The 21,673-nt window shown below is 51.8% G+C and overlaps 1 protein-coding gene across 1 annotated transcript in view; it reads right to left on the reverse strand.

Annotated features, from left to right (window-relative positions):
* Nucleotides 1-4,259: 4,259 nt before the first annotated feature.
* The window catches only part of VWA3A (von Willebrand factor A domain containing 3A), a 66,998-nt gene continuing 49,584 nt past the window's right edge, over nucleotides 4,260-21,673 (reverse strand). The window contains 13 exon segments of the mRNA XM_047712875.1: nucleotides 4,260-5,036; nucleotides 5,342-5,407; nucleotides 5,598-5,695; nucleotides 7,815-7,938; nucleotides 8,709-8,860; nucleotides 9,296-9,440; nucleotides 10,147-10,291; nucleotides 13,641-13,749; nucleotides 14,721-14,858; nucleotides 15,714-15,811; nucleotides 16,341-16,451; nucleotides 17,157-17,247; nucleotides 18,740-18,892. Of these exon segments, the coding sequence (XP_047568831.1) occupies nucleotides 5,356-5,407; nucleotides 5,598-5,695; nucleotides 7,815-7,938; nucleotides 8,709-8,860; nucleotides 9,296-9,440; nucleotides 10,147-10,291; nucleotides 13,641-13,749; nucleotides 14,721-14,858; nucleotides 15,714-15,811; nucleotides 16,341-16,451; nucleotides 17,157-17,247; nucleotides 18,740-18,892 (1,416 nt within the window). The 3' untranslated portion in view covers nucleotides 4,260-5,036; nucleotides 5,342-5,355.

The following is a 21,673-nucleotide window of genomic DNA, read 5'->3' on the forward strand; positions in this document are numbered from 1 at the left end:
TGAGGTCCGGCACCGAGGGTCCTGCTGTCCTCACTCCAGACTCCAAATGAGCCAGGCTGTCAGTCACTGTCACCACCATCATCTCACCCCCACCCCATGCCCAACCCCATTCCACCTGAGGACAGGGTTGGCACCAGGGGCCAGATAATCATCATTGCCAGTAATCATGGCAGCCACGGTGTCCGGGGGGCCAGCCATTGGCCAGGCCCTGTGGATAGAGACAGGTGTCTCTGCTCTGCATGATGCCTATTGGGTGTAGAAAAGAACAGGCACCGAGTGACTGAGTGATAAGCCCCATGGTTGTTGCTGGTGGTGTCATGAGACAGGGACCCCGACAGTTATAGGGACTCTTATCTTTTAGTCTCTGTTGTCACTGCCCTGCTCTTCAAAGTTGCAGGTGAGGGACCCGGTCCCACCCTGCACGAACACTGGCACTCATGGGTTTAATAGTGGGGAGACACACCAAATCTGAATCTAATTACCCGGTAGAGAGGGGAGAGGAGGCAGCCCCACAGCAGAGCCCTTCTTTACTCAGGACTCTGTTCTGGGGACGGGTCTCTGGGACCAGAGCCATCTTCCTAGCCTGTGCGGATGCTTTTTTTGTGTGACCAACACTGGGTGTGCCCTTAGGCAAAAGCCTTAAAACCTCACTGCACCTCGGTGTCCACAGCTGTAAAATGGACCCAAACAATCCTGGCTGCTCCCTCGCCTCACCGGGTGGTCACGAAAGACCAGATGCCAGAGCCCTTGGCGAACCACCGGAAAGCCTGCTCCAGGAGGGCCTCGTTCACTGCAGCACCTGGAACGGCGCTGGCGCCCAGCAGGTGGGAAGCCGCCGCTGATTGCTAAGAGCTCTTCTGCACCTGGGACCACCGGGTTGACCCCAGCCGCGATGGCACTGTATTCTGCTGGCAGTCCTGGGCACTAGAGGCTACTGTTCCCATCACCCAGAGCTGGAAACTGGGGCTCAGAGAACATTCACGAACTTTGATGGGATCTCAATAAATGGGTCGGCCTGGATCCAGGTCACTGGAGACCCAAAGTGGGGTATGGTGAAAGGAACTGGGGAAGGGGCGTCAGGGACCTACCCTGTCCACTTTGCCTCGCGGGGGACGGGCAGGAGAGGGTGCTCTCCACTCAGAGAGCAGCCCGGCCCCGCAGCTCCCGGCGTGTCCTCCGGGGACCCCCCGCCCGCCGCGCCCCCTGCCTCCGCGGCTCCCGCAGCCCCCGTAGCGCTCACCCGGCCAGGCTCCCGCGGCGCTGCGTGCTCGCGGCGCTGCGCCCACAGTCTCCGTGCGGAGCCCGCGCGCAGCTTGGCGGCCGCCTCCCGGGGCGGAGCCGGGCGGGGCGGGGCGGGGCTCCGGGACAGCCCCGTGCCCGCCCCGCACCGCCCTTTCCCCGCCTCCAGCTCCCGGCGCGAGAACATGCGCGTTGTCCCGGACCGCGGCAGCAGGCTCTCACGGAGGGGAAACTGAGGCTGGTCAAATAGGGAGAGGGTGCAGGGGGCCTCGCTGCTGGTGGGGAAAGGACGCAAAGCCCCTGCGGGCCAGGCCTATCTTGCCGCACAGTGGTCCTAGAACCCCAAGAAACAATGTTTCTTTCTTTTTTTTTTTTTTAAGATTTTATTTATTTATTTATTTGACAGAGATCACAAGTAGGCAGAGAGGCAGGCAGAGAGAGAGGAGGAAGCAGGCTTCCTGCTGAGCAGAGAGCCCGATGCGGGGCTCGATCCGAGGACCCCGAGATCATGACCTGAGCCGAAGGCAGCGGCTTAACCCACTGAGCCACCCAGGCGCCCCGAAACAATGTTTCTTTACCCCTTCCCCTTCCGTCTGTTTACAACACAGTAGTTATGTTGAACTGTGTACCTGCCCCACCCCCAACAAATTGACGTGTTGAAATCCTACCCCCACCCCCTCCCCGTACCTCAGAGTGTGACCTTGGAAACAGGCATTGCAGATGTGATTAAGGACAGGTAACAGAGAGCAGGGCCTAGTCCAATAGGACATGTCCTCGTGGAAGCTGGAAGTGCGGGCACAGACGTGCACGCAGGGAGAGCATCACACGAAGATCGGAGTTATGCTGCCACAAGGCAAGGAAATCCAAGAAGCCAGGAGGGAGGCCTCTCACAGACCCAACCGAGCGCCTTCCGAGGGAGAGGGGGCCTGGTGAGACCTTGACTTCAGCCTCTTCAACTGGAGACGGTCCGTTCCTGGTGTTTCACGTCGGTCGGTGTGTGGTACTTTGCCATGACAACACCAGCAAAGCAAGACAAACCCCAGAGGCCATTATCTCTGTGTCTGTAGAGGTGACACGGAAGGGCGGCTACCCGAGGCAGTGACCAGACCGAGATCCACTGAGGCAGGGGCTGCGGTCACTGCTGCCTCCCTGGACCCAGCAAGGAGACCGGCCAAAGCTGCAACTTGTCAAGCCTCAGTGAACCGTGGTTTGCTTGTTTGTCTGTTTGTTTGTTTTAAGTAACTGATGAATTTTTACTTCCTTCTTGAAGATCTAGAACATTTCCTGCACCCCAGGTGTCCCCCCTATGCCTCTCAGGGCAGGCTAACCACTATTCTGACTTCTATTGCCAACAAGAGTTTTGCCCGTTCTTGAACCGCATGTAAATGGAATCGCACACGGCGTACTCTTCTTCTATCAGACTGACATTGTTCATAAGATTGAGGCATCTTGTTGAATGAAAAAGATAAATATCCTAAATATTTCACATTTTTAAAATTGTGGTGTAGAAATGTACACGGTACAAATGTCTCACAAACGTATCAGACTGTACAGTTATATCACAATGCATTTGTCCATTCTACCAGTGGGGGACCTCCAGGTTGTTTCCAAGTTTTGGTTCTTATGAAAAAATAATGTGAAAAATGTTCGGTTCCTTTTTTTTTTGTTTTTTAATTTCTTTTCAGCATAACAGAATTTATTGTTTTTGCACCACACCCAGTGCTCCTTGCAATACGTGCCCTCCTTAATACCCACCACCTGGCTCCCCCCAACCTCCCACCCCCCCGCCCCTTCAAAATGAAAAATGTTCAGTTCTTATGAATAGTCTCCTATAAATCTTTTTTATTTTTATTTATTTATTTATTTTTAAAGATTTTGTGTATTTATTTTTGACAGAGACAGAGAGATCACAAGTAGGCAGAGAGGCAGGCAGAGAGAGAGGGGGAAGCAGGCTCCCCGCCAAGCAGAGAGGCCGATGCGGGGCTCAATCTCAGGATCCCAAGACCATGACCTGAGCTGAAGGCAGAGGCTTTAACCCACTGAGCCACCCAGGCGCCCCTATAAATCTTTTTTAAAAATATTTTATTTATTTGACAGAAGCGCACATAAGCAGGGGGAGGGGCAGAGGGAGAAGCAGACTCCCCACTGAGCAGGGAGCCTGATACCCTGGGATCATTACCTGAGCCCAAGGCAGACACTGAACCCACTGAGCCACCTAGCCACACCTCCTGTATGTCTTCTATGGAATACAGGCATCTGTTTCTCTTGGAGTGGAATTTCTGGATCATTAGAGTAGGTATACAGTTTTCCCTCAGTAAAAACTGTCACACAGTTTTACAAAGTGGTTGAAACAATTCACACCCCTCCCCCGCAGCAATGCATGAGAGTTCTAGTTGCTCCGTATCTTGATAGTGTCAGTCTTTTTACTTTTTGTCATTCTGGTGGGTGTACAGTGGTATCTCATTGTGGTTTTAATCAGCATTTCACTGATGGGCAAGGCTGCTGAGCACCATTTCATACACCTGTTGTCCATTTGTACCTGTTTGTTTTGTCCATTTAAAAGAATTAGAATATTTATCTTTTTCTTATTATCTTATCTATTTTTTATGTTTTTCTTATATAAATATAAAAATATATTCTTATATATAGGAATATAAATATACTTATTTCTTATATAAAGAACTTTTGGAGTTCTTCATATATTCCACATATGAATCTTTTTCATCTTTTTTTTTTTTACAAGATTTTATTTATTTATTTATTTGAGCGAGAGAAAGAGAGATAGTGAGAGAAAGCACGAGCGGGGAGGAGAGGGAGAAGCAGGCTCCTCGCTGAGCAGGGAACCTGATGTGGGGCTTAATCTCAGGACTCTGGCATCATGACCTGAGCCAAAGGCAGATGCTTAACTGACTGAGCCACCCGGGCACCCCTGTATAGGAATCTTTTTTGTTTGTTTCTCATAGGAATCTTTTAATAAAATTTTATATCTCCATAAATGTACACACACACGTATAGATGAACCAATCATCACTTCAGCTTACAACTCATTTGGATTATAATTTAATTAAATTCAAGCCATTTTTTGTCTCAGGAGTGACCCCAGACCACATACTACAGGACATATTTGCTTCATATGTACACAGCGGGGCGGGGCCCAGCAGACTCCGCTTGGTTTTCACCTGCTAGAGCAGAGCACTCTCTCTCTGCACTTGGCTCCAGAGCAGACCTGCAATCCAGTTCGGTTGAACAGGTAAGGGGGCAGGTGGGAAGCCCCACTTGTTTCTTCTCCCAAGATGGGCTGAGGCTGAATCTGCACCCCCCCCTTACCACGGACCAGGGTGGTTGGAAGCACAGAGTGAGGGGGTCAGGGTAAAATAACACGCTCTGGCTGATTTCTAGAGCTGGGCTTCCACAACCAAGCAGGATGCTCACAGTTTACTCCATCGGCCCCGTGGCAGGTCCTGGGGACCTAGAGATGGTTATAGGACACCAGCCTCATCCTGGGAGCACACAGTCAAGAAAAGTGGGCAGGGAAGCAAGGAAGTGTGACACGGAGTGCTGGGTGTAATAAGTGGTCAGTGTCATGGCTATGAAAAGGGATGTTTGGCCAGGACACAATGGAAGGAAGGCGGGAGGGTCCCAGCTCTTGGTGGGTCTCAGGGGCCTCTTCATAGTGGAGCTGATGCCATTTGAGCTGTGTCTTCATTGATGAGCAGGAGTCACCGGGCAGAGGGTGGTGAGAGGGCGTTCCAGGCAGGGCGTGATGCAAAGCTTCCCAGGGAGTGACAGTTCTGTGGCTGGAGTGTAGGGGGTGTTGGGGACAGGGCAGGAAAATCAGGGTGGACTCAGGATGACAGAGCTTTCCTTCCCTCAGCTTCCCGGGAGCCCTGGAGCCTGGGATCATGTTTCCTGGGCATGAACACTGGGTTACAGCTTTCCCAGGGCCAATGTACGCTCAGTGAGTGAGTATTTGTAGGCTGGTCTTTCTGTATAGAGGAATCATTTCTGGTCCCCTCCCCCATAGCCATTACTATGAAACCGGACATGCCGTCTGGCCCTTGAAGGATATATACAAGACGGAGAGGCTAACATCTCCTCTTACCTGAGAACACTTGTCTAAAGAGGAGTAACATTTGGTTCTATGTTGTTTTTCTTCTGGAGTTGGGACCTAGTGGACAGGAGATGAAGTAAGATGGCCCCCTTGATGCTCAGATTTCTGGGCCTGGTGCGGAGAAGCAGGGCAGGAGCTCTTGGAGGAAGGCTCCCATAACCAGGGGGCACGTGGTCTTGAGGAAGCCCCGGGGTCTGGGTGGCCCAGAGCCACACGGCATGTGGGAGGGGCTGCTTGAAGGGTATACCTGAAGGACTGGGCCTTCCAGAGGAATCTTCTGGCCTTGGTGATCTCCTGGGCCAATCTCCTTAAATCATCTCCTTCAAACGGTGGCAACACGGGATCCTTGGAAAGGGGAAATGAACGTGAAGTTAGATCCATTAAATGACTGGATGCAACTTGAAAATCCAAAATCTCAGTGGAAAAATTTTAGAGTTAATCAAATGTGACCTTCTACCCAATGCAGGAAATCCATAGGCTTTGGTTTACATACCTCCAGGGACAAAGAGCTCACCACCTGTCAAGGCAGTCATTCTGCAGATGGGACACTTTGAGATAAGGTGTGTGAGGGTCTGTGCCGGGAATGGGTGGGCAGTGGCAACCCGAGATGCTCACTGAACTTCATTTAAGTCAGCCCCTCTCTTCCCAGCAGAACAGAAGTGGTTCCTGCTCCTTATATCACCGTTACCTGGTGAAATCTGTTCTTCCCTTTCCCTATTCCTTCTAGTAAAACCAAGTTTTGCAGGCATGCTTCTTTCAGTATGTTAATCAATGGAATTCTAGAGGTTAGGGTTAAAGACACAAATTCTCACAATCAGCAAGAGAAGGTAAGGAGGAGAGGAAGCTGCGTTCTGCCCTTGGTGGCAAGAGCAGAATGATCCCATTCTGCATCCAGAAACTATTCAGAGACTCTGATTTGTCAAGGCATTAATCTGAAGATCCTTGCAATATTGTCAATTTGTCTTCCTGTGTTGTAAGGACATGGATGAATATTTACTACTTTGACTTGTTCTGTTCTCTGAACTATTTATAATGTTTGTACCTAGAAGAGGTACCTGAACAAAGGAGTCACGCAAAGCACTGACTTCAAAAATTATGTCACGTCCTGAGAGATGTACTTCAACCACCAAAAAGAAATCTGGAGTTCTGGTTGTCTTACTTGATAATTTGTGGCCCTGAAAATGTTATAACTGGGGGCACCTGGGTGGCTCAGTGGGTTAAGGCCTCTGCCTTCGGCTCAGGTCATGATCCCGGGGTCCTGGGATCGAGCCCCGCCTCGGACTCTCTGTTCGGCGGGGAGCCTGCTTCCTCCTCTCTCTCTCTGCCTGCCTCTCTGCCTACTTGTGATGTCTGTCAAATAAAATAATAAAATCTTTAAAAAAATGTTATAACTGACAGCACCATGTTCCTAAAAGGTAGAAACATGTGCATAACTTTTTAGACTGGTCAGAAGAGAATGGTGGGTAGTCTCCTCTTATCGCGCATGTGTGATGGAAACCGTGACTTTACTAGATTTACTACTTTGATCATTTGAGTATCTGTTTCAAGTGACCTGAACACCGGGAGACAGAAATACGCAGGACTCAAAGCACAGAGGTTAACAGTGTGGGTGTCCGGGCTCTGGCTTTACCATTTGCCATGTCATTAGGTGTGTTCCGACTCCTTGCTGAGCCCATTTATTCATCTGTTTAATGGGTATAGTATTGGTTGAGAGGATTGAAAGGGGTAGCCTCTATAAAGCAATGACCGTGCACAAAGTAAGTGCTCAGTGAACGTGAGCTGTTCTGTTATTTTTTTTTAAAGATTTTATTTATTTATTTGATAGAGATCACAAGTAGGCAGAGAGGCAGGCAGAGAGAGAGGAGGAAGCAGGCTCCCTGCTCAGCAGAGAGCCCGATGTGGGGCTCGATCGCAGGACCCTGGAATCATGACCTGAGCCGAAGGCAGAGGCTTTAACCCACTGAGCCACCCAGGCACCCCTTCTGTTATTTTTTTTAAAGATTTAATTAATTAATTTTATTTTATTTTATTTTTTTAAGATTTTATTTATTTGACAGAGAGAGACACAGCAAGAGAGGAACACAAGCAATGGGAGAGGGAGAGAGAGAAGCAGGCTCCCTGCCAAGCAGGGAGCCCGATGTGAGGCTCCATCCGGGGATCCCGGGATCATGACCTGAGCCAGAATCGAGACTCAGCCCAACTGACTGAGCCACGCAGGACCCCAGAACTGCTCTATTATTAAACAAACCTCCGTGCCCCCCTCCGTGCTTCTTTCCACCTTGAGGAGAGCCAGCCTAGAGGAAGAGCTGCAGGGAGACAGAACCCCTTCTAGCCGGTACTTCCTGGTCTCACAAAAGAAGCAGAGATCTTTCCAGTTAAGGGAGATGGGGGAAAGAAACCTACCTCTGTGGACATTATATTGAGACATTTGAACAGACTCGGCTCTGTGGCTCTGCAAACCTACCCTTTCATCCACGAAGCCCTTGGTCAATAGGCCGTGGATTCTGAGGAGTGTGTCCTCGTCAACGGGGCAGTGGTAGCGGCCCCCAGTGAGGGCGGCCAGGTTTCTCAGGAAGTCAGCTGCTGTCCTAGTCGGGAGAACAGAGGCGCTGGGACCAAGCCAGGCAAATTCCCTGCGGTGTCCCCAGCCAAGTCTGGAGCTCAAGTCTGTGGGCCTGGAGGTTCTGTGCCCTTGACAACAGTCAGCATCACAGGTCCAGCCCCTGTCAGTTTATGGGCAGCGGCAGTGGCCTCAGGAAGTGGACTGACTGTTGTCACCAGTGAGCATGGAAACACACGGCCAGCCCACGGTCCTTAATCTAGCTAGTGCCTGCTCCTACGGGTTAGGCCTGGTGGGGACACGGGTGTGACCTTCATGGAGCACGTGGTTTAGACAGAGCTCAAACACGCACCCAAGTCATCAAAGTTTTGCCAGTGACATTAAAGTCTTTTTCCAAAGAAGCAGAATCTCTCTGGTCTAACCCATGTTCCTCTACATTGATGGTTTATAAAAACAAACGTCACGATGCTACTTTAAGCTCTTTGCCCCTCAACATTCACCAGTAGGCTCCTGAGAAAGATCAGGATGGAGAAGACCATGCGTGCCCGTGGGAAACGGCGCACATCCGCTTCCAAGCTGGAGAGAGTCAGGAGAGGGGGTTCTTGGATGTGGACAGAGGGCTTTACTCTGGGGTAGCACCTGCCGGAGCCCTTCTCCTTTCTCACTTACGGGTTGGGGCCCAGGAGAGATCAGGGTCTAAGGGGAGGCCCTGGATGGGGCGAGTCACTCAGACCTTGGCCCTCACACACGCAGCCCTGGGAGAGGAACACAGCTCGGACCCGGCTCCTTCCTGCCTACCTGCCTGAGCAGTTCAGGGAAATGGTGTGGATTTTCACATCTCTTTTCTCCTTGAGTCTTTGAACTTCGCTCAGAATAAGGCTGCAGCTTGTATCTGGCTTCCCATCAGTCAGGAGGTACAATCCTTCCACATCATGAAAACTGAAAGCTTTCTGAAAGAGTGTGCACAAACAGATGGTCTGGCTCAGGGACAGGTACTCACGGGGAAAGGAGAAAACCAGCTACCTGCCGTGTGTCTGACTGGATCCCACTGGCTTGTCTGTGAAGAGCGAGAGGACATCCCCACCCCCCACCCCTCACATGTCCACAGACCAAGGAGGCTGCCAAGGTTTAGGAGAAAGAGCACAGCCCACTTCCTGGCTGGTTAACCCCAGTGAGTCCCTTAACCTCTCTGAGCCTCTGTGTCTTCATCTATAGCGTGAGAACAAGAATCCCTTTCTTCCTTGGCTGTTCCGAAGACGAAATAAGGTAACCCTTATTCGATCTAAAACTGCTCTTTGTAATTTGAAAGCCTCAGGCTGTATCCGTATAGGGGGTGAGGGTATTTCTGTTTGGCTGCTGGGGCTGGGCTCCGTGGGAGGACTTGCCAGTAACGCTTGCAGGATGGAGGTACCCCCCTGAGCGCCCAGGTGGGTCACCCACTGCATGGCCTCGTGGCATGCCGCGTCGGTGGTCTCCACCAGAGTGTCCCGCCACAGTCGCAGGTCCTCCGCAAAGCTGAGCAGGTTGAAGCTGGGGAGTAGGGAAGAGGAGGTGGGGGGCAGAGAGGAGGAAAGGGAGTAGCTAGAAGATGGCTGGCTGAAGTAACCCCGAGGACAGCATCAGGCCCCCTCCTGCGGGCTCCAGGGCCCCTCGGGGAGAAGGAGGAGACCGCACACACCGAAGATTCCTAATGCAGACCGAAACAGATTAACTTCCCACCCCGGCCCCTTCCAGCATAGGCGATCTCTGGTGAATTACTTAGCCTCTCTAAATCCTAATCTGCTTTTCTGAAAAACGGGGGTAATACCGACAATACCTCATGGGGGTGCGTGGGGGCACTGTGAGGATTGAAGGAAATCATGCCTGGAAAGTGCTTGGCGTGTGGAAAGTGCTCAATAAGTGTTCAGTCTTATTAATAAGAAGGCGAGAAGGAGTCCCAGCCTAGGAGAGTCTCCTAGCGCCCACCTCTCTGCTTAGAGAAAACAAACAACCCCGAACGCCCCCTCTCTTAAAAAATCAAGTTCAGCTGAAATCCATAATTCAAGGCCGCCTGATTGCAATGGCTCTGCTTGCAACGGTCCCCGGGCTCAGATGGATTTCTAAAGGCTGCTTTACTTCTGCAACAGGGTGTGGTGTTCTTGACTGCTCAGACAAGCTAGGCCTCCAGGCCTCGTGAAGGGTAAAGAGGGAAGCCCCACGAACTGGCCCCCCACCTGCTCGCGCCGCTGCCTCTCACCTGTCGCAGTGCTTCCGCAGCTGCTCCCAGATCAGCAGGATCAGCTCCGTCTTCACCTGCTGCAGCGCGGGGCCCACAGACCCCGACGTGTCCACCAGGATGCACACTCGGCTCTCCAAAATGGCCCCAAACAGCCGGCGGCTCCCTGCTCCGAGGTGGGGCAGAGGCAGGGAAGGAGTGAGGAGTCGCTCCCTCTCTGCCTCCCTGGGGGTGGTTTTCCTCACAGCAGCCATCAAATAATATGCCTGTTGCCTGACTGGTCACGGATCAGATGTCAGCCCACTGGGAGATGGCCTTGGTGATGGTGCTGGTGGGCCGTCAGTTGTCCAGGGCAGAGCCGGTCAGTGGTGTGGGCTTTGGAAGGTCAAGGTTTTAGCTCTGGCTTTGCCTGTGATCTGTGATCACTTGCACAAGTGGTTATAATTGCTCTGGCCTTGGGGTGCCTGGGAGGCTCAGTCGGTTGAGCGTCTGCCTTCAGCTCAGGTCATGATCTCAGGGTCCTGGGATCAAGCCCCACATCGGGCTCCCTGCTCAGCAGGAGTCTGCTTCTGCCTCTCCCTCTGCTCCTCTCTCCTGCTCATGCTCTCTCTCTCAAATAAATAAAAAATCTTTAAAAAAAAAATTGCTCTGGCCTTGAGTTTCCTCATTACTACCGTTAAGCGATGGGACAAAGTAGCGTGCCAGTATGGTTTGGAGCTAGAAAAGATGTTACAGAGTGTGGAGTCCCTTAGCAGGTCAACAGAAATCAGCAGAGCCTGGCGCTGTGCCCTCATGGAGCTCAGAGTGGGGCAAGGAAGACACATGTTAGGTCAACAGTGTCCAGAGCACATCCTGGGGAGAATCTGAATTCCGTGGGTGAGCTACCCCTGCAGGTGGAGTGGTAGCGAGTGGAGGAAAGGGGTGGAGGTGTGGAGGGAACAGCCTGGGAAAGCCTGAGCCGGAGATGGGGAGGAAAGCATGGCGTGCTCTGCTGAGAGAAAGCCCATGCAGGGAATCAGGACCCCTGGGATGGAAAGACTCGCGGGGAGAGGGACAGGAAGTGAAGCTAGTGACGGTGAAAGGACGTGGGATTCATCCCAAGGGGAGAGAGAGGGCCAGTGGCTGGCCAGGGTCACACAGACGGGTGGTGAGGGCTGACACTCACACCCACATCCTCTGACCCACACTTCAGTCAGGCAGCTGCTAGCCCTACCCTCCTGGCCCCAGGGTTTAATATGCAGGTCACCCAGGGGAAAGCCAGAGGGACAGCTGACGATGCATGCTGTCTTCTCCAGTCACACCTCAGGGACCTCACTGGAGGCAGCAGCGGAAACAATGGAAAAACTGCCACAGAAAAGACAGGCTGCTCTCCAGGAAAAGGTGGACAGAGCTGGCTGGACCCCAGCCCAGGAATCCGCCTCGACTCCTCTGGGCTGTTCTCTGGCAACTCTCATGTCAGCATGAGGACAAAAGGGAGCCATCCTGAGGCATGGGAGACGTTCCGTGAGCATGGCCGGCCGGCCAGCCAGCCATCCGAGGGACCTCCAACCACATCCGCCCCATAGGAGCTGGACGGTGGAAACACAGAGCCGGTCCTCAAGCCCTGTGGTTTCTGCCTCCACAATCTCTCGGATTCTGCCTCCGTCATCCATCTCCATCATCCCTACTTCTTCCAGCGGGTCCTAGTCTTTCGCCTTCCTTTAGCTGTCCTACTGTGAGGTTACCTGATTCCACTCCATCCCCTCAACAGTTCCACATGGCAACCAGCGGGATCACTGCCCATGTTAACTTGATCACTTTCCCCTGATTCACAATATTCAGTGGCTTCCAGCTGCTCTTAGGACAAAAGACTAAGTCCGGGCATGGCCTCGTCTCTGGGATGGTCTCACCCTAACTCTCCCTCACTCTCAGCTATACCAGCTTCCTTTTTTTTTTTTTTAAATTTATTTAGAAAGAGAGAGTGTATGTGTAAGCAGGGAGAGGGGCAAAGGGAAAGGGAGAGATTGATTCTCAAGCAGACTCCTCACTGAGCATGGAGCCCAATGTGAGGCCCGATCTCACCACCTTGAGATCATGACCTGAGCTGAAATCAAATGCTTAACCAATGGAGCCACCCAGGCACCCCTCACATTGGCTTCCTTTTAGTCTTTGTGTTCAGCATCCCCTCATTAACTGCCTCCCTAGCACCTCAGACATGCCTATCTTTCCTCTCTTTGCCCAGCTAACGTCTACTCATTCTTCAGATCTTGGCTGAAATATCACCTCCTCAGGAAAGCCCTCCATGATTTTCCTGTCCAGGCCTGTCGCCCCCTTAAAGGCTCACCCTGCACCACGCCCATCTCCTCTCTATGCGTCACTCTTGTGACATTAGACTTATTTGTGAGACTCTTTGGTCAATGTCAGCCTCCTAAACCGTATGCTCCAGGGGCTGTGTTGGGTGTCGCCTTCCACCATCTCCCCAGGGCCTGACAGGAGAGCAGCCATATTGGTTGAATACCGAATGAATGAGTGAATAAGTGAAATATCCCTGGGTTTTGAAGTGTTGGTGGCGTTTGAAGTATTAGGTGGCATTGGGGTGTGCACCTGTGTGTGAGGCGGGGACTCCATTCATGGCGTGGAAGGTGGAAGGAGCAGCAGCCTCACTAGGCTTCACACCCTTCCCAGCAGCGAACATGCATTGGGATTGGAGAGAGGCACGCGACCTCTTTGTCATATGTCAGCCTCTGACCTGACAACTACACCTGGAGCTGGCAGCCCCCTCCAGGGGCTTTGGGAAGCACAGTCATCGCTCTACTCCACTGCACATGGTCTGTTTTACCAAGTTCTACTGCAGAGGACTGGACCTAATGAATTTGCACAAGATCCTGAGGGCCTCCCCCTAGCGACCTCTATAAAAGGCTTCCGCTTTCCTTCTGCCTGTTGTCCCAGGAACCCTTCAGGCCCCAAAGCCTTAATGCCCCCCACCCCCGTCCAGCTCGAGCTATCTACCTGGCCTCTCGGACTTGATGCTTCTGGCCATCTCTCGCTCCCCAACCCACCCTTCTCTAGGATGGGAGCCTGGCTCTTCTGGGCCAGCCCTCCTGTTTGTCTGCCCTGAAGAGGCCTTGGTGCTCTTTGTAAGGAACAAGGGGACTCTTCTCTGTCAGGACCCCCTCCCATAACTACCTTCATTGACCCCTGTGGGGTCCAGTCAATACTGAGTTGAGCCTCTTGAGGGTGAGCACCTCGGTCACATCCAGGAAGGCAAGGGGTGAGGCACGTGGCCTTGCAGGATGGGCCTGGACAGGTCTTGCGTTCTCTCTGGTGCCCTTTGACCCATGCTCCTCCCTGACATCCGGCAGCTTGCCTGACCTTGGAACCCAGAAATCATGTTGTGCCTGGATGACCCTCCTGGCCTCACCCCAGACCTGACAGTTTGTGTACCTGGCCTGGGAAGGACTGGCCCTGGTCCCTGGGGTTGACCCTGCACTTCCCCTTATGCCCTTCCCACCCTCCAAGATGGCAGGCAGGCTCACCGGACAGCAGCCACTGCAGCCTCTGGACATAGCGCCTCATCACCTTCTCTAGGCACGTGATGTACGCTTCCATTTCCCTGGGCGTCCAGTGGATGTGTCTCACTATCCCCTGAATCAAGGCAAGCCAAGGTAGATGGCCGTCTGTCAGCTACGTCTTCAGATCCCCATCACCCCCGTAAACAGTTCAGTCAGTTGTGGTTAATAATTTCTAAAACATCTATTAGGCATTATATATTCACTTATAGGCTTTTTTCTTTGATCAAACTACCAGATTTATCATTCTAAAAGGAGAAGGGGAGTTGGGATGATGGTTTTGTGCCAAATATGGTCACTGTGATAATAAAAAAACATAGCATCTCTAAATTCTAAATTAGAAAACCCTTAATGGTAGGACAAGAAGTCCATAAATGTCAAACTAAAAGATGACCACAGATAGAGAAGGGGACAGACAGTATGATAAAACTCCCTTATAAAATTTTTCTGGTGAATAATTTTGAACTTGGTGGCTACTTCTGGCTTTCTAGTTTCCCCTAAGGTTGACAATGTCTTATCAGATGGCAAGGGTAGAAAATGGGGTCTTCTAAAGAAAGAACGCATGATTTGTTTTTCATTTGTACTAAACTTCCTTGTTCCAGTGCCAAAAAAAAAGGAAAAAAAAAAAAAAAACTACCTCCAAACTACAAACTAGAGAACACCATCACCTCACCCCTGGGGTGGAGAGGGGGAGGGAAGCCCCCAGTCTCTGCCATCCTGATAGAAGCATCAGCAGAATTGGGGTACAGACTTCTGGTGAGCTCTTCAGCTGCTGTCCATTCTCAGCTACTGTTTCTAATTCCCATGCTGTGGAGCGCATCTAGCTCTGAGGGGTGGGGTTGGGCCCTGACCGGGTTGACTTTTTCTCCAATGGGATCTGCATTTTCCATTTGCCAAGAGCCATCCCACTTTGTGGATAGAAGCAGGAAGAGAGGCCGTGGCCCAGACATGCACATGGAATTCCCCCCAACACACTGGCCCATTTGTGGCTGATCACAGGGAGAGGGTGGGAGAAAGGGAATGAGAGCAACAAAACCCACAACTCACGTTGATTTCTATGCTGGGCAAGATGCTGCAGTATTTGGCTGACACCAGCCCCTGGACTGACTTCTGATGAGTGCAGCTGGGACCCAAGTATCTGGAGATTTCCATATTCAGTTTTTTTAGCCCATAATTTGCTACCCACTTGAGAATAAAGGAAAGAACTATTATCTTGGGTAATAGAGGCTTAAATGAATGATGGTCTGATTCATCTACTAAAACCCTGTGTTTGAAATCTGTCTCGTGCTTAAAATGTGAGGTTCTTAGGTCCTCACCGGGCATCCGTGGCTTGTGGATTCCTTCCCCTGCACTGGGGAGAGAGGCACAGGAAATACGGGAATGGGGAGCACCATTTACTGAGCATCTGCTACTTCCAAGTCTGGTGGATATTCCTGGTTCCCCAGGATCTATTTCAAGCCTCTCCCACAAAATTCCACTGGAAAGCCATGATTGGTCTGAAGTTCAGACTCTAAACCAATGAGGATAACCTGAGTCTCTTTGTCTCCGTGTGAGAGATACAAGGATGGGCAGCAGGATCACCGCCATCAAGCATGGCTCTGGCATTGGCCCCATCAGAACCAAGCTCGGACATTTAAAGAATGGCTGTGGGGAGAAAGATGTTCTACCTTCAGGATAGGAACAAGAAGGGGGATTTCTGTTGCTTGTAACCAAAAAGATGGACACCACTAAGTGATCTACACAAAATAGACTTCAATAGTCATCAATTCTATCAGAAAGAAACAACTGTCTTCATTTTTACAAATGAGGACACAGAGATTGAGTGTAGCTAAATGACTTGCCCAAGGTCACCCAGCTAGGAAGTGGCAGGTCCAGGTTTCAAACGTAGGTCTACTTAACTCTTTCCTCACCCACCACATTAAGCAGTCATTGTAAGCAGGTTTGTCCCCACTTCCAAGTACGTCCATCTTTCTAGAAGTGGAAGGTTGGTGGAAGGAATTATTGCCTCAGGGACATGTGCTGCTGCTGAGGACCTCGTACCTCTTGGCTTGAGCAAACTGTATCCTTCCTGGGCAACTGGATGGACGTGCTAACCCTTCGTATGCCCCTTCCTTGAGGGTACTTCTTGTATACGAAGCCTAGGAGAAACAGGGAGGTTATCCTGTACGCCTCCCCCCCCCCTCCACTCTTCTTCTCCTCCTCTCCCCATTTTGGCTTCCTTTTGCATGTTAATTTCTCTGTCAATCAAGTCAGCTGGAAAATTCCTTAGGGGCAATTTGCTGAAAGGTAGAAGGGAGACCATCAGGGGAAGCAGATGGTAACCTCCCCTCTCCACACCTCAGTGAATCGTTACTAGGATTTCTACCATTTCGCAGTAATCAATGGTGGAGCTGTAGGGACCTGAGGACACTCATCTCCACTCCCTTCTCAATTTCCCCATCAGCCTGAGAGTGGAGGACATTTCCTCTGATGGATGGAGGGTGAGTAGTGTCAAGAATTTGCATGCCCCCTTCCCCGGGCTGGGAGACCTGAGTGGCTTGAGGGTAGGCACTGCTGCCCATGTCCTGGGACAGCTGGAGATAGTGTCCCTCCCACGGGGTCTGCTGGACCCTACAGTTCCTACAGGGCAACAGAGCTGTTCAGACGTTTGTGTAGTCTCCAACTCACCCACGTTATTCTCCGATTCTGTATAAAAAAGGGAGAGAGAGGTCTCTGCTTCCCTCCACATTGTCTTCCTCCTCTGTTTTGCAGGCCCTTCTCTCGCGGGCCAGGCTGCAGCTAGGGGACAAGAGGCCTGTCGGCTGGAGCAGTCTCATGGGGTCACGTGGCGACGCTGTCCAGCTTTGGTCTTAGAGACCTGTGGATTCCAGCTCTGCTGGCCCTCGAAACTGGGTGCCAGATGGCTTTGAGGTCATTTGGATGACCCCAAGCCTTCTGGCCTCCCCTGGAGCAGCAGTAGCTGGAGTGGCCCTTTACCCAGCACTGATGTATCCCAGGTGGGGTGCTAAGAGCTTTCTGGACCCCTGCCTCATTTTAGTCTCCCAGCGCCCCCGTTACAGACAAGGTAAGAGGGGCTCAGAGTCCGTCAGGGCAGAGCCAAGATTCTACCCAGGTCTTGCTGACTCCACCGCTCTGCTCGGGACCATTCTGCCAGGTCTCTGACCTTGGAAATAAGATACATGACCTTGGTGCTATGAGCTGAATACTTTAGGAAACATACTGATGCTGGTCACGACCAGCTGGCCCTGGTCATTATCCATAGCCCACCTGGGCCTACATGTCTTTATCAGTAAAACAGGGAACGGAGAGATGAGCTGTCCCATGGGAGGAACTGTTGTAAGCTTTCGATGGGACAATCTTAGCGGAAGGGCTGGCCCGCGGTCCAGACTCAGGATCATCCATCACTTCAGTGACTCCTAACTAATTCCTCCTCCGCCGGGCCCGCCGCCCCTACCCCCACGGACCTCCCCCAGCGGGCCTCACCTGGTGGGATGCCTGCTCTGCCGCTGGGGGGCCGCCAAGTTTGAGTGTGCAGGGGGGAGCTCTTCTCTCTGTCAGGGTCATCTTTAAGGCTCTAGAAAACAGGCGGTCTTTCCCATAAGTGGTCTGGTCTCCGTGACAGGCCCAGACTGTGTGTAGCTTACTCCCATCCCAGGGGCTGCATGTCCAGGAGGCTCTGTCCACACAGGCACTGTCCTCATTCAAAGAACTCACCAGGTTCCAGGAGCCAGACCAAAGACCTCGCCTTCCCCAGACTTCCCAAATTCTGAGATGAAACCCCAGTATCAAACTGACCATTAGGAACCTGTGAAGGGAGGGGCCATCGGGAGCAGAATCTCGAACACGTTGGTCCCATCTCCTGCTGCAGATGTAGAGGAGGACTGTGGGTTTTGAGGTTAAAAAAAAAAAGCGTATGCATGTGTGGGGTGTGTGTGTATGTGTATACATGCGTGCGTGTGTGTGTGTGTACGTGTGTGTGTTTAATAACAGCGAGGGAGGCATGCTAGGATGGCCATGGGATTTGCCAGAATTTTCTTCAGTTACCTGCCCTTCTTCCTGCTGGACCAGGATTTTGGGGCCTCCAGCATAATAAACAACCTCTCAGGTAAGTTCCGTGGCCTATTGGGCACGTCTGTTATAAGGGGAGGAGTTCTTCCTCCCTGGGCACAAGGGGAAAGTGATGATGGTTGAACAAAATCACCCGGGGCCCTGGACCAGCTCACATGGCTGGGCGAGCTGTTGTGGAAAAGGTCTGGTTGCTGTCCCCCCTGAGGGAGCCCCAGCCCTGTTTCCAGGAGGCTTTTTGGAGGCCTTGGTATGGCCTGAGCCTCTTCCCGCTGAACCAGCTCAGGAGGCAGCCCCCAAGACTCTCGGGTTTCATCCCAGAATTTGCCTCAGGGCTGGCTTCTGGGACCTGGAGGACAGATTCCCTCTTCCTGCAAATGCCCTGTGTTCACAAGGACCTGTGGGTCAGTGACGTGCTGAAGGGCTCCGGATATCTGCCTGTCGGCTTCCAAGCACTGGAGTCGGGGTCCTCTGAGGTCCCTCTGATTTCTGCAGTGCGGTGGACATTTTACGCAAGACAGATGTGACAGGCTGTGATGGGGATAAGGCCCGAGCAGGCACGGCCCCACCCTCAGGGTCCTTGGAGGCCCTGCCAAGCCTTAGGCAGCAGGAGCCCATTACGTACCCTTTGCCCCCGAGACCCCCTTCTGGATAAGCCCTCCTGCCTTACAACCGTCAGATGTCTCCGTGGGTGCCAATTCCATGGAGTCCTGACTACTGGCTAGGGAGCAAAGCTAAGATAGCCAGGCAGAGTCAAACGTGGATGGCGAGGAGGCCAGAGATGCCCCCAGGGCTGAGAAGCAGGTCCCCCAGAGGAGCTCATCCCCCATAAGGTCAGGGCTGGAGGTAGTCTGGGGACGCTCACCCCTGAACACCCTGCCTCCACCCCTGCTGGGTCTGGGGTTTGGGGGCCTGGCCCAGGCCATTTCAAAATCTAGGAAAGACCAGGAGACAAGGTGGCGACAAAGTCCTCTGTGTGTAATTAGGGAGGGGAGTCAAACCATTCTGGCCACTGAGGCAGCTGCGGGTTTGGAAGAAAAGACTTTCTTGGGCTGACTTCTTCGCTTGAGTATCTTTGGTTTTTCCTTCAGGAGAACTGCATTTTCCAGTTCTTTTCCAGACTGTTTCTTCAGGGAAGACACCAGTAAGGCACACTGCATGGGGAGATTGGGAGGGTTAGCAGCACCCCCGCCATGGTGTGCCTCCAAGCAGGTGACACCCCTCCACACACACACACACACCCCCTCACGCACATACCCATCCATCCACACACACATACACACACAGCAGGAGAGACTGGGTCCACTGGGGCTTCTGGACTCCTCTCCCTTTCTTTTTTTTTTTTTTTTTAAAGGTTTATTTATTTATTTGACAGACAGAGATCACAAGCAGGCAGAGAGGCAGGCAGAGAGCGGGTAAAGCAGGCTCCCTGCTAAACAGAGAGCCCGATGCGGGGCTCGATCCCAGAACTCTCTGGGATCATGACCTGAGCCGAAGGCAGAGGCTTTAACCTACTGAGCCACCCAGGCGCCCCTCGACTCCTCTTTCTATCCCTAGAATGTCTCCTGGGGCTGAGAACACTAGGGATCGATCCTATTAATAATAAGCCCCATGAATTATTAGGATGCCTCAGGCACTGAGCTAGTCAATGCCTGGGGGTCTCAAACCCTCTTGCCAACAAGGCATGCCAACTTTGCTTTTAGGGCAAGGGCTATCTTAGCCCCATTTTACAGATGAGGAACTCAAAGCTCCATGAGTTTAAGGGACGTGCCCAAGGCCACACTACTCATATGTAGAGGACCCTCAATTCAAACCCAGGTGTGTCTGGTTCCAAGACAGTGCCTTCCCTACTCAGACCCAGCGCGTGCCACATACGCCCATCGGCTCCCCACATACCCCGGGCCGATGTTGGCAGAATAACATTTAACACTTGGTGCCTTTTGCCAACACGTTTCTCTACTGCCTGAAAGCTGCCCCAGGGATTCTCCAAGTAAATAAAGTTTGTATGTTGAATGTAAATCACATCCTAGGAAGGGTGGGTTGAACCGTTACTGCCCACTAACGCTTTATAAATGTTTGTCAGATGAGGGAACAGACTAAGGTGCACTTGAGAAGGAGTAAGCAAAGCACCAAAGCAGCGTCCCTCCAGGGAGGGCAGCTGGGGCATGGCTGGGGAGCCACAGATGAGCCATGGAGGCCGTGGAGGGAGTGAACCCGAAGCTATGGCCCTGCCCTCCCAGGAGCTCACACTGTGGTCAGGGGGATGTCGCCCTGCAGTTGGCGGCAATGAAAATGCTGAGTCAGGCCGAGTCTCCTTCACGGGCTCTTCCTCCCTCCCCACCTTGACTGTGACCCCCTTCATGCTATGTGTCTACCCCCATGGCTTGAACTGCTCCACATCTAACTCCAGCCCCTAACTTTTCCCCCTGTCTTAAGGACCCCCATTGGTCAGCTCCCAAACCCCATAAACTCACCTTTGTCCCAGGCCCACCCTGCCACATCCCGACGGGATCCTCTCCTGTCATCTCTCTCTTGGTCAATGGCAGCTCTGTCTACCAGGTCTCCCACCAAGGAACTTGGGAGTCACTCCAGAATTCTTCCTCCTTCCTCTTCCTCTTCCTTCCCATGCTTTCTATCGCCATAAATTTGGTCAATTCTCCCTTAAATATTCTCATATCCCTTTCCCCATCCCTGTTCTCATGGCTCCTGACACAACCTGGCTCCTTTCTACCCTTCTCATCTCGACAGCATTCTCTGAGGAAGTAATATTTTTGTGAGTCTTCAATGATAAAGGACAACTTATGGGCAATCTGGGAGGGGACAGCAGGCACAGACGCCCCAAGTTAGGGAATGAGTTTGGGAATGAGCTCCCACATTCAAGGACCTCCAAGGAGGCAACGATGCTAGCACACAGACCTTAACCATGACGTGTAGGAAACTCCCATGTTTCATCCAAAGCCTTGGGTGTCAGTGGATCAAGACATGGGGAGGGAAGCAGATAGGGGATGAGTTGTGTCCCCCAGAAAAATGTGTGGTAGTCCAAAACCCCTGTACATGTGAACGTGACCTTCCTTGGAAACAGGGTCTTTGTAAATGTAATGAAGATGTAAGTTAATGAGGTTATATTGGAGAACGGTGTGCCCTTAATCCCAAAGGATTGGGATCCCTGCAGGAGAAGAGATGCAGACACACACAGGGGAGGGAAGCCCGTTGAAGGTGGAGGCAGAGGGGCGCCTGGGTGGTTCAGTGGGTTAAGCCTCTGCCTTCAGCTCAGGTCATGATCTCAGGGTCCTGGGATCCAGCCCTATATTGGGCTCTCTGCTTAGCAGGGAGCCTGCTTCCCCCTCTCTCTCTCTGCCTGCCTCTCTGCCTACTCATGATCTCTCTCTCTCTCTCTGTCAAACAAAAAAAGGTGGAGGCAGAACTGGGAGCTGTGTTGACACCGCTAAGGTATGCCAAGGATTGCTGGTGATAAGGACTCTGTCCTTGACTAAACTTTAGTTGGGCTCCTCTGAGCGCTCTTCTTGATTCAGCCTTGACTTTGGCTTATTAAACCAAGTTTTAGCAAAGAATCCCGTTAAGCCTGTTTGGCAAGAATCCCCCTACCCTTAATATCTAATTAAGTTCCTCTTAGTAAATTTCTGTCCACTGACCCTTTTGCTATATTGGCTATAAGTTGGCTATAAATCCTTAGCTATTTTGGCTGTATTCAGAGCTGAGTTCCATCTCTCTCCTCTACTGTAGTGGTCTCAGATAAAGTTTCCCTTCTTCTTTTTAACAAGCATCCAGTGCAATTTTTTTAAATTTAATTTAAAAATTTTTTTTATAAACAAATAATGTATTTTTATCCCCAGGGGTACAGGTCTGTGAATCGCCAGGTTTACACACTTCACAGCACTCACCAGAGCACATACCCTCCCCAATATCCATAACCC

This window comes from Lutra lutra, chromosome 18, assembly GCF_902655055.1.
Source record: "Lutra lutra chromosome 18, mLutLut1.2, whole genome shotgun sequence".
Classification (NCBI taxonomy): Eukaryota; Metazoa; Chordata; class Mammalia; order Carnivora; family Mustelidae; genus Lutra; species Lutra lutra.